A 13167-nucleotide genomic window follows, 5' to 3' on the forward strand; every position below is an offset into this window, starting at 1 on the left:
CCCAAACCTGCTACTGCAGCCATGTATCCTTTCTGGGAACAGGTCTTCACCAATCAACTTCCAACACTTTACTTCATCTCTCCCCCTCTAGGTTTCACCTATCACCTGATGTTTCTCTCTTCCATCCTTCCACCTTTTAAATCTACTCTTCAGCTTTTTTTTCTTCAATCCTGCCAAAGGATTTCGGCCCAAAACGTCGACTGTACTTTTTTCCATAGATGCTGCCTGGCCTACTGAGTTCCTCCAGCATTTTGTGTGTATTGCTCAGATTTCTAGCATCTGCAGATTTTCTCGTTTGTGTAAAAAATAGCCTGTGATTCTTGCTATAGATAGAACTAATCCTTTACAGATTTAACTAAAAGCAAACACTGGAAACCTGAAATAAAAATAGAAAATGCTGGATGTGGATCTATCAGTGAAGATCTTTTTAAAAAAAAGATGCATTAACACGGCAGCGCAGGCACTTGGTTTCACATTTAGAAATTGCCATCTTCTTAAAAAGATGAGCCAGCAAAAAAAGGCATTAATCGCAGACTGCTGGGCTTTCTCCTGGTACCATATGTTAATTTGTATAGGGTTCCGGCCCGAAACATCGACCGATCTTTTCCACAGATGCTGCCTGACCTGCTGAGTTCCTCCAGCGTGTTGTGAGTGTTAATTTGTATATGAATATGAGGATGGATTAAATAACGGACTGTGAAGGAGGGAAAGCTATACATTTTTGAATCACTGTTACTGGGGAGCTGCACAAACTGGGCAGTTTTCATCTGAACTGGAATTGGTCCATTATCCTTGTTGAAAGGTTTGCTAGTGCTGTTTGGCAGAGTTTAAGCTAATTTAGCAAGGCAGAGAAAAAAATGGACATAACAACACACATGCGGTAACGCAGGCTAAATTGCATCCATGTTAATGAACTTATTGTCGTGTGCCATGTGGGAATACAATATTGTTGCTATCACAGAATATCTTTGAAAAAAAGGATAAGACTGTCAACTCAGCATTCCAGGGTGTTGATTCTTCATTTGTATTGGGGAGGTGGGAGTGTGGAACCAAAAGAGATTGCAGTGCCATGTCTAAGGGAGGATGTCCAAGAAGGCTCTTTAAATAAAGACACATGGGTTGAGCTTTGCTGGGTGTATACTACAGGTCTGCTAACAATTAGCAGGAGATAGAATAGATATGTTAGACATATCACAAAGAGATGCAAGAATAATTACATGAATGTGTTTTGGATTTCAACATTGTGATATTAACTGAAATTGTTTTAGTGTGAAGGACACAGAGGGGAGAAGCTTTTAGAACGTACACATGGACAGTCCTAATAACACTGATAATGGCAGTATTGGACCCAAACTCAGGAAATGTGGAAATATAACGATGACTGCAAGTTGCAAGATATTATGGAAAGGGAAAAGGATTATCCAGAAATTGTCCTGAACTGAGGGAATTTGATATCATAAGATAGGATATATCAGGCTCTTGTGAATCTAACCATTGTCCATTATTCAATTATGCCTGGAGTCCACTGTTGGAAGGAACTCTGAGGGTATCACACCACTTCAGCTGATTACCAGGGCAGTTGATATCCTGCTAAGAGTTTGTGACATTAGTTTGGTGGATAACTAATTTGCCTCTTGACAGTATCGTGTAACAGTATACTAGTTCAGAATAAAGTGGGGTGGATTGAAGACAGTTAGCGTTAGCAAGTGGGGTGGATTGAAGACAGTTAGCGTTAGCATGGTGGGTGGAAAGGCCTATTTTTGAGCTCCATCACTGTGGTTATGAGTGCTCTACTCAACAACACCTATCATCCTGTCAGCTCAAACTGCTGCCACTAAAAAGACACTACAATATGAAACTGGGCCACCTACATGAATCAATTTCAAGGAGTCATCAATTGTAGAGTCTGACAAGAGGCATCACACCTGTATGCTTCCAATATAAGCACACACAAAAGTGCAGCTTTTATAATTAATGAAGCTTGTTTAAGCTACTGATTTTTATTCAATTTTACAATACAGTTCTGCCCCATTGCATTTAAAGAAATACATCATGTGATTAAACTTGCCAACCATGTTTCTTGTACCAACTTCTGAAACCCTTCCAGAATTTCAGGCTCTGCACTGTGAGGAGGAACTCAAAAACTGCTTTCATACAACTTAGTTTAAGCATTAAGTTAAATGAAAAAATGAGATAAGCAGATAGCATACAACAAAATAAAGAAATTAATGTATTTACATACTGGGTATTGAAACAAATCTACAGGGCGCCGAAAGGGCTCCGAGTCTTCACATTGAAAAATTAGATCCAATAGCTCTCTACATCTCTCCTTCCATGCATTTATATCATGTGTTTGAACACGATTACGCTGTGTTCTCCTCGGACGGTACTCCTGTATTCAGCAACACAAAGGAAGTTGAAAGATTATTCCTACAATATATATGAGCACCCTCGATTCTGATCTTCCATCACAATATGTAGCCCCATACAGTTTCTACTCTTGACAGTACAGCTATGATCAGACTTTAGTGCAAGCTCCAACCTGTAACCAGGGTCCTTGTGCACAACATGTCGGAAAGTGAATGCTTTTTAGCTCCAAGAAAATCTACAAAATCCATATCAGGGCACATAATGAAAAAAAGTCTTGAACACACATGTTCATTGACATTTATCTTTCTCATGGGTGCATCCAGAATAAAACATGCTGGTTTCAGAAATAAGGTATACGAGGGGTGATTAATAAATTCGTGGCCTAAGATAGAAGAAGTCAGTTTTAGAAAACCTAGCACATTTATTTTTCAACATAGTCCCCTCCTACATTTACACACTTAGTCCAGCGGTCGTGCAGCATACAGATCTTGAACCTCCAGAAAGTGTCCACAGCAGGGGTGATTGATAAGTTTGTGGCCTAAGGTAGAAGGAGATGAGTTATACAGCTCTCGTTACATGCACATGCAGTTCAACTCTTTCAGTGATTAGGCAGAAGGTTTGAGGTTAATAACTCATCTCCTTCTACCTTAGGCCACGAACTTATCAATCACCCCTGCTGTGGACACTTTCTGGAGGTCCAAGATCCATATGCTCCACGACCGCTGGACTAAGTGTGTAAATGTAGGAGGGGACTATGTTGAAAAATAAATGTGCTAGGTTTTCTAAAATTGACTCCTTCTACCTTAGGCCACAAACTTATCAATCACCCCCCCCATAGGTCACATGCTTAAAAATATTTTAATAGGCTATTTTAGGTAGATTACAGTTTCATGTAGATGACAATACATCCCCTCTTTACACCACACTGAAGAATCTACTATCATGTAAAATGTCAACAGAATTAGGTTTGGATACTGATACTTCACAAGGCAAATATCAAGCTACCTTTGTATTCCTGGTAGAAGTTCCTGGAACATCAGAATTCTCTGCCTCATGATCCTAATGTCCAAAAAAAATCAAAACTTTTACAAAGAAATATGAAGCACATTAATAATAATTATTGAATATTTCAGAATGACTAGCTACTTCAAAGCAAAATTAAAATGTCATTTTCCATTTGGTGAATAAACAATTAGTGCTTTAACATGACTGCATATTCAGGATTTAAAAAAATTTAATAGTTTCCAAGTACCCTACATAGAGTGCATAAAGACATGTTGGTGATTGAAGTATTGCTCGTGGCATCCATTTTTCCTACACACAATAGTGGTTCCCGAGCTGGAGTGAGCAGCCCTTTGAGGATGGGAACGCCAAAGATTAAAGGGGTGTATTAAGTGTAATAATGATGCCGATTTAGTGAAAAGAAGATAGCTAAAAAGAACTGGTCAGACTACCAGTCAGTAGGCATTGCTAGCAGAACTGCAACTCCTTAAAGGGAATAACTCAAAAATTCATTACACACATTCGGCTTTGTTTTTTTTCCCGGGGGCAGGGGGAACAGCGCATATTATATTGACTGTTAGCAAATAGAGCTCATGCTCAGAAAAGCTGGGAACTATTGACCTGCTAATTGAGGCAATAACACAACCCAAAACAAAACCCTACTTAACCATCCTCAAAAAGACTAACTTGAAGTTCTCAATTCTGTTTGCCTCACTATAGAAAGGGTGCAGAGGAGATTTACAAAGATGTTGCCTGGATTGGGGAGCATGCCTTATGAGAATAGGTTGAGTGAACTCGGCCTCTTCTCCTTGGAGCGACGGAGGATGAGAGCTGACTTGATAGAGGTGTACAAGATAATGAGAGGCATTGATCGTGTAGACAGTCAGAGGCTTTTCCCCAGGGCTGAATTGGCTAGCACGAGAGGGCATAGTTTTAAGGTGCTTGGAAGTAGGTACAGAGGAGATGTCAGGGGTAAGTTTTTTATGCAGAGAGTAGTGAGTGCGTGGAATGGGCTGCCGGCGGCGGTGGTGGAGGTGGAAACGATAGGGTCTTTTAAGAGACTCCTGGATGGCTACACGGAGCTTAGAAAAATAGAGGGCTATGGGTAAAGCCTAGGTAGTTCTAAGGTAGGGGACATATTCAGCACAGCTTTGTGGGCCGAAGGGCCTGTATTGTGCTGTATGTTTTCTATGTTTCTATGAAGTTATTGAACATTGGAATGGGCAATGTAAGCAGTACAAATCCCAACTATGCATAACGCAATCACTGACAAATGATGATGGACATTTTTTTTAACCACAGAGTATTATACATCTGATTCTATCTTTTGCTCAAAATGTTAACATGTAAATTTTAGCAGGGAATTACTAGACTGCCATCTGCATTAAAAATCTAGCCTATTTTCCTTCAATGTCATTTGAGGCTAGACAGTCGAAGTTCAGTTATTGCTTCCAAGTTCCTATGTGGTGCCGCAGATGAAATCAGATATATTAGCAACTCTGAACTCTGAACAGAATGGACACCATTATGTCTAGCTTGAGTCCGTCAAATCAAGCTGGGTATTTTTTTTTACATTTAATGCTATCTATTTTGCACATTATTTTGTTCAATTTCAGAGACTTATTTTACCTCATCATCGTCATCTGACATCATTTTCTTCTTCAGGTTATTATAAAACGGTAGGATATCAGTACAGCTCTGGTCTCTGCAGCAATAAATATTTAAGGTCAAGTTATAATAGGATACAGTCAAAAGGAAAGTCCATCAAACAAAGGACTACTGACAGCTCAGAGATCTCTAGAAAAGTAATAATGGAATACAATGATATTCTAGAAGCCTAGATATGGTAGGCTGTGAAGATTTATAATTTACATTTCAAATATTAAGGTTTGGAAATAGGATGTAAATATTTTTGCACTGAACCACTTTACCTGAGGGTAGAAAATTTTAAATATGCCAGATATGGAGTTCAAGTATTTTTTATTCAATTATTTATGAGAATCATAAATTAAGAGCAAGAAAACATTTTAGCACAATGAAACAGAAAGAGAAATAATAAATTACTGACTAGTAGTAAAGTACTGATTGGCCAATTTTTGAGTATTTAACATGTAGGATATTTAAGTTAATGGCCTAAAAAATATTTATCCTTGGGGTAAAACTGGCATCAAATCTAGTATCTTTCTCAGGCTACTCCTGGAATCAGAAGGCATATTTGGGATATCTTCTTGACCATCTCTGTGTTGGAGCGCTGACTGGACCCAAAAAAATTCTAATAATCGTGGAATTCAATTCTAGGAAATTTCTAATTGAGAGAAGGTCCTGACAGTTGCATGAAGAGTTATCTGATAATGGTTCTCGAGTCTTTGAGCTATTCAGTTTACCAACAGGCACTAAAGGAGAGCAACGGAATCCAATCACATGGCTGGCCTTTATTAAGAGCTTCTTGAGAAGTTTCAAAATGTACTAGGATGTAAACTAAATACGTTATTTACCCAACTACAAAAGCTACACTAACCTAAAAGCTAAAAATTCAATATTTCAACAACAAAATAAATGGCTACAGATGGTGCTTTGTTCATCCAGATAGGACACTGTTATCCCTGCATTAATGAGGCTCTAATTCCATGACACAGATGATTCTCAATTACTGGCATTATGGATAGGAAGTAAATTCAGTCTGGACAGTGATATCTCACAAAGGAATGAATAAGATTTATTATAGAACTGAATTTGTAATAATTATACAAAATATTATAAAGATGCAAAATTTAAGTTATAGTTCTTTTACATAGCATTTTTACGACATATTTTCTAACCCTAGGAAGTTCCTCATAGCGTGTTAAGTATTACAAAAAGCTGCAATCAATCAACTTTGGAAGTGAGATCTTCTGGTAGTGCTAGTAGTGGGCAGTTTTACGAGCAGAAATAAATATAATTACTTCTTCAGAAATATGCTAATATGTTCAGAGAACATTTTTTACCAACTATCTTGAAAGCCAAAAATTTTAGGGAAGCTCTACAGTATAAACAAAGTACAAACTGGACACAATAGATCCATCTTTCCTCCTCTGCACCAAAGAAAATAATGGAATTCCCTGTGAAGAATATATCAAGTGACTGACGACAAAGTTGTAAGTCAAATGCAGAAAAATATGAGATCAACAAATGGTGCACCAAATGGAAAATCAGAGTACTTTAAAATAGTTACAGTTGTAAAATGTTGATATTCAAAGGAACTTGGGTGTACAAAAGTCTCTGAAAGCCAACATTCAGGTGCAGCAAAGCAATCTATCATTTGCTTTTAATACATGACAAATGGGTAAAAAAATAAAGATACTTTATTGAAATTACACAGGGCCTTGGTAAGACTGTACTTTTGAGAAAGTTTTGATCCTTTTTTTCTAAAAATATTATATACCTGTCTTCCATGGAGTGCAGTGAAAATCCAAACCGATCCCAGGGTTGGCAAGTTTGTTGTATGAAGAGAGATTGGGATTCTTAGGTCTTTACTACTTACAATTCAAAAGAATTAGAGGCAAGGCCATTAAAATGTGGAAGATTCTTACAGGTCTTGGCATGTTGGACGCAGAGAGGGTGTTTCCTGTGGTGGCAGAGTCTAGAACTGAGGCGTTACTCTCAGAACAAGGACTGGGTCATTTAAATTTCAGGCAAGGAGAAATTTCTTCCCTCGGAGTGTAGCGAATCCTGGAGAACTACAGGGTGTCATTCATCAAGTTCATTCAAAGCAGGAGTTAATAATTTTTCCTGGGACTTAGGTAAATTAAAGGAAATGAAGATTCTGCAGAAAATGCTGAGGTAGATTAGCCATGATCTTAATTAATAACAAAGCAGATAGACTTCGCCTACTCCTCATTCTTACATTTCTCTTATGTATTTTTCTATACATTTGTTCAAGTATAATTTGACGACTATGATACTTCCTGTAAGATGGCAGCACACTTGGACGCAATGGCCTTTCGAGGTGCAACCAAATGTATGATTGTTTGTCCTTTATGTCTTTTTTATGATCGCAAGACTGCGCTGGATATTAAGAACACAAAGTACTGTAGGTCTACCCTACTAGCGAGTTGTTCGATAGCAGTAGAGCTGGACTTGTTGCGCACTGTGTTGCAGCCTACTTCAGCCATCTGGGGAAGAAGGCATTCGTGGCAGTGCATGGTCCAGTGGATGGTACGGGTGATTGTCTTGGACGTTTCTGTTGTGATCATAAGACCCTGTCGGACAAAGGTAATGTAGAATGCTGAGAGTCCCATTCACTGGTTCATTGACGAGACTGAAGGTGGAGGGAGCAGCATGGCCCTGGTTGTAGGGCAGACCAGGCCTTTGTCGATGTCTCAGGGTTGCTGAAGAAGCTGAAACTGGAAATGGCTCAATGCCACTGCATTCTGTGCTGGGTTAGTGACTGGCCCCTCCCGCTGGTGTTTGCTCCGAGGAAGACAAACTGGATCGCATTCATCTGCAGCTGCACTGTCAGATATGAGTAAGTGCTGTGGGCTGTTCTTACAGAAACATGGCTGCATGCCATCATCTATAGGCCATGACTCTCAGGGACTTGGGCTATATTGTTAATTTATAACTATGTTATTTTTGTTACTGTATGTTTTTCTGCTATCATAATTAAATGTGCAGTGTCTTGTGTGCAACTATTGGATCTTCTGTTGAAGGATAATTGAACTTGAACTGACCATGTACAAATATAACACACATTGTACACAAAGCAACGTGTCTCACTTTAAAGCAGGAGTTATGTTTACTAGCTGCAATACATTCCTACGTATATATCAAAATAAAACTTACTTAATGAAATGCAGGAGGACATTGATGACAAATTTGGCAGATTTAACAATAGGGCTTCCAGGCTCATTGAAGGTACGTGCATTGTGTTCAATATATCGTACCTCCCATATCAGTGATGACATACGTCTGAAAAACAGCAACATGTTGCTTAAGCATAGAATTTTAAATGATTACATAAAAACCATTATGAGCACAGGCAACTCCTTAGAGGAGATGTATCCAGGTCGGGAAAATAATTGGTACTTCTGGAAATTTCTGCAAACAGTATGATATCAAATCAAAAGTGAGGAAATAAAATTTCTTTTCACACATACCTTGTTAAGTAGTAACCAAAACTAAACCAAGGAAATAAAATGAAAACAAACAAAAGAAAATGCCTCTATTTTCACAATATTAAAGTCAATGTGGATTAGAAGTCTTGCTTTTCTCCAAACTTTTAATATTCATGTAATTCACATTCCATGATGGCAATTTTACATTGTAAAATTTATTAGCACAAACTTTTATTCCTCTCCTGCTGTAATTTTTACAAGAGATGCAATACTACTGCTTTAATATCTATTAAAATATATCGCAAAGCAAACAGATTTTAATATGCTCAAATCACGAGCAGAAGCTAAATCAAAAGATCTCTGATTCATAGGAAACACTGACACCAACTTCTCTTTAAAACTGTGCCAAAGAGAATCTCAAGACAGGAAAAGTGTCACAACATGTATTTATACATATATTGCCCTAATATTGCAAATAGCCTGATGCACTCCACAGGAACATTAACAACATAGTTTGGAAGTTATTCTAAGGGACAGTACAACTAAGTATTTCGATAGGCAGTACCTGATCAACACGGCTTTGTGTATGGTAGGACATCTAACCAACCTTATAGAGTTTTTTGATGAGATTACAAAGAAAGTTAATGAAGGCAAGGTGGTGAATGTCATCTGTATGCACTGTAACCAGGCCTTTAACAAGAGTTCTGTAGGAAGGGTGGTCCAGCTGGTTGTCACTTGGCACTCAGGATGAAGTAATAAACTGGATTTAGCATTGGCTTAGCAGGAGAAGACAGTAGATAAGTTGCCTGTGACTAGTAGTGTGCTGGGCTCATTGTCACTTGTTACCTATATTAACAATTTGGATGATAATCTGGTAAATTTGCAGTGACATGAGGGGTGAGCAAGATGATAAGAAGCATAGATAGAATAGAGAGCCAGATAATTTTCCCCAGGGTGAAAATGGATAATACAGGGGGGAATTACTTGAAGGAGATAAGAGGAATGTACATGGAGAATGTGCGAGGTTAAGTTCTTTACACAGAGTGATGGATGTCTGAAACACTGTACTAGGGGTGGTGGTACAGGCAGATACATTAGAAGTATTTAAAAAAAACTCTTAGCTAGGGACATGGATGATAGAAAAATGGAGAGTTATATAGGAAGGAAGGGTTACATTGATCTTAAGAGTAGTTTAAAAAGTTAGTAAAACAACATGGGCCAAAGAGCCTATATTGTGCTGTAATGTTCAAAGTTCTAAAACACCAAGATTGGGGATGTAGTGGAGAGCAAGGAAGGCTATTAAAACTTGCAAAGTGATCTGGACCAGCTGGAAAAATGGGGTGAAAAATGGCAGATAGAATTTAATACAGGTAAATGTGAGGTGTTGCACTTTGGAAGGACCAACCAGCATAGGAATTACAAAAAGAACGGTGAGGCACTGAGGAGTGCAGTAGAGCAAAGGGATCTAGGAGTACAGATCTATAATTCCTTGGTGACACGGGGTAGATCGAGTCATAAGGGGACCTTCTGAAACAGTGACATTCATAAATCAGATCACTGAGCACAGGAGTTGAGATAATATGTTGAAGCTGAGTTTGGGGCAGTGTGCAGTTCTGGGCACTTACCAACATGGAAGATACCAATAAGCCTGGATGAGTGCAAAGAAAATTTATCAAGGTGTTTCTGGGACTTGAGGAGCTGAGTTATAGGGAAAGGTTGGAGAGGTTAGAACATTATTCCCAAGAGTGTAGGAGAATGAGGGGAGATTTATTAAAGGTATACAAAATTGTTATGGGTCTAAATAGGATAAATGCAAGCATGCTGAGCTGCAATATTTGAGAAGTTTTGATGAATGAGAGGGGTATTGATGGCTATGGCTGGGTGCAGGTAGATGGGACTAGGAAGACAAACAGGTCAGCATAGAATAGATAGGCCACAGGGCCAGATTCTGTGGTGCAGTGCTCTATGACTCTGTAACATAGAGTCAGAGAACACTGTAGTCAGAAACAGTTCATTTAACCCATCAAGTCCCTGCTGAAGTTATAACTTGTCTTGTCCCATCAAGCTGCACCTGGACCACAGCCCTCCATATCCCTCCCATCCACATACCTTACCAAATTTCTCATAAATGTTGAAATCGAACCCACATCCATCACTTCCACTGACAGCTCGTTCTACAATCTCATCAACCTCCGAGTGAAGATATTTCCCCTCATGTTCCCCTTAAGCATTCAACTTTCATTGATGACCTCTAGTTCTAGTCTCACCCAATTCCAGTGGAAAAAGCCTGCTTACATTTATCCAATCTACACCCTTCATAATTTTATATACCTCAATCAAATTTCCCCTTATTCTCCTACACTCCAGGGAATAAAGTCCAAATGCAACCTTTCGCTATACTTCTGGTCCACAAGTCCTGGCAACACCCTTGTAAATTTTCTCTGCACTCTTTCCATATTATTGACAGCATTCCTGTAGGTGGGTGACTAGAACTGAACACAATACTCTAAATTAGGCCTCACCAACATCTTATACAACTTCAACATAACATTATCTCTCCTGTACTCAATTACTTTGATTTACGAAGGCCAATGTTCCAGAAGCTTTACAATCCTATCTACCTGTGCCACCACTTTCAATGAATTCCTACATCCCTCTGTTCTATTGCACTCCTCAGAGCCCTAGCACTCACCATGTAATTCCTACCCTGGTTTGTCCTCCCAAAGGGCAAAACTTCACACTTGCCTGTATTAATTTTCATCTGCCATTCTTCAGTTCATTTTTCCAGCTGGTCCAGATCCCACTGCAAGCTTTAATTATCTTCCTCACTGTCCTTGATGTCATCCGGACATTTGCAGGTTCATTTTTCCACACTATCATCCAGATCATTGATATAGATGACAAACAACAATGAACCTGGCACCAATTCCTGCAGCACACCTCTAGTCACATGCCTCCAGTCAGAGAGGCGACTGTCTAGTACTTCTCTAGTTTCCCCTGCTAAGTCAATGTCTAATCCAATTTACTATCTCACCTTGAATGCCAAACCATTGAACCTGCTTGACCAATCTCCTATGCAGGACTTTGTCAAAGGCCTTGCTAAAGTTCACGTAGACAATTTCCACTACGTTGTCTTCATGAGCTTTTCTGATAACTTCATTGAAAACTATAAGTTTGGTTAGACACGACTTACCACGCACAAAGCCATGTTGACTATTCCTGAATCAGCTCCTGTCTATGCAAATAATTATACAGTGTATTCCACTTAACTGGTCTGTCGGATAATCAGGGCAGCCACTTATTTGGGACAGCTCTTAAAGGACAAAAATTAATCAAGAAAATAGCCAAGATTCCCTTTATTTATTTGCGACAATATGCTGATCAATAGGACAGGAGACTGTGGCCAGTCTCCAAGAGGACCACAAGCTTGTCGTAGGGTTTGCAGGCTTACGTACCTCAATGACCTGGAGAACTATATTGACTGGAGCATTATGCTTTGGCTTTTGGTAGGCTCCTGGTTCAGGGGTTCAACTCAGGGCTAACAACTCTGACTGGTAAGACAACATTGTAATGGAAACAGCAATGAAAATCCTTCTTCATCCAAGTGTGCAGGTATTCCTGAGTCTCCAGCAGGGACTTGCATGACTGACAGTAGTGAAAACTGACAGGAAGCTACCAACATGATGAAGGAAGCCCTGAACACTACCAAAGATAAAGGACCTTCATTGCTGCCCTAAATGCTAATGGCAGAAAGATAGTAGACAAATAGTTTCCAACTAGCATCAGTTGTGTGTGCTTGTGCTTAAAAAGTAGTGATTTTTATCACTGATAGCTGGCAAAAAATACGCAGTAAAACAATTTAGAATTGTTTTGCCCACTGCAGTTTCAAGCATTCAGGCTTGAAAATGCCAGAAAAGGCCAGAAGTGAAAATGAAACAATATCACTACTTCAGTAAGTTAAGAACCATGAAAAATTTGAAGGTGTTGATAATGTGAGGGGATCCAGGAGTGCCCCTATTAACTGTTTGAAGAGAGACAGAGAGAGACATTCATCATGGATGGTTTGTTTGGAAAGGAGAGAGAGACAGAGTTATTTACCACCGATATGTTGCTTTTGAAGAGAGCGAGAGAGAGAGAAGATTAATGGTTGGACTGTCACTTTAAGACATTGGAAGTAACTTTGGATTTCTACTGAGTTTGGAGTTGGAGACAGCACCGAGCAGCTCAAAAGTTGCTATGGTGACCGAAGGCGGTGTTATTTAATTAACACTCGATGTTATGATTTTCAGCAGGTTGTTGATATTTCTTTCAAGGACTTGTTGCCTGCTTGTGCACTTCTTTACAGACAAAGGAGGGAGGGACTCTTTGAATGACAGGTGATGCTCAGCCTGGTGAAATAAATGGCAGGTCAGATGATACAGACCTCAGGACACATGATCTGGACACTGAATGAGCATTGTTGTGCCCGCAGAGAAAGTGGGTTTTGGAGGATCGATCAGGCGGATTAATCTAACTTGCTATTCCAACGGTAGGAGAAGGGGTTGACTGGTGGGGAGTTGTCTATGTGTCCACCCTTGCCGGGGTGATAGCTCCACCACAGGAAAACTGGTCCCCCTGGTTAAAGTCATAGTCGGTGACTTGTGAAGGATTTCGGAGGACGACAAGAAGATCGACGGCATCAGCTCACCTGAAGACTCAACTC

General features: G+C 39.4%; 1 protein-coding gene across 3 annotated transcripts in view; it reads right to left on the reverse strand.

Annotated features, from left to right (window-relative positions):
- phip (pleckstrin homology domain interacting protein) overlaps positions 1–13167 on the reverse strand; it is a 198864-nt gene that overhangs the window by 13610 nt on the left and 172087 nt on the right. For all 3 annotated transcript variants that reach the window (XM_063040327.1, XM_063040329.1, XM_063040326.1), the window contains exons 32-35: positions 8194–8319; positions 5002–5077; positions 3376–3429; positions 2243–2392 (exon numbers count right to left, since the gene is read on the reverse strand). In XM_063040327.1, the coding sequence (XP_062896397.1) occupies positions 2243–2392; positions 3376–3429; positions 5002–5077; positions 8194–8319 (406 nt within the window). The remainder of the gene's footprint in view (positions 1–2242; positions 2393–3375; positions 3430–5001; positions 5078–8193; positions 8320–13167) is intronic.

This window comes from Mobula hypostoma, chromosome 2, assembly GCF_963921235.1.
Source record: "Mobula hypostoma chromosome 2, sMobHyp1.1, whole genome shotgun sequence".
In the NCBI taxonomy this organism is placed as follows: Eukaryota; Metazoa; Chordata; class Chondrichthyes; order Myliobatiformes; family Myliobatidae; genus Mobula; species Mobula hypostoma.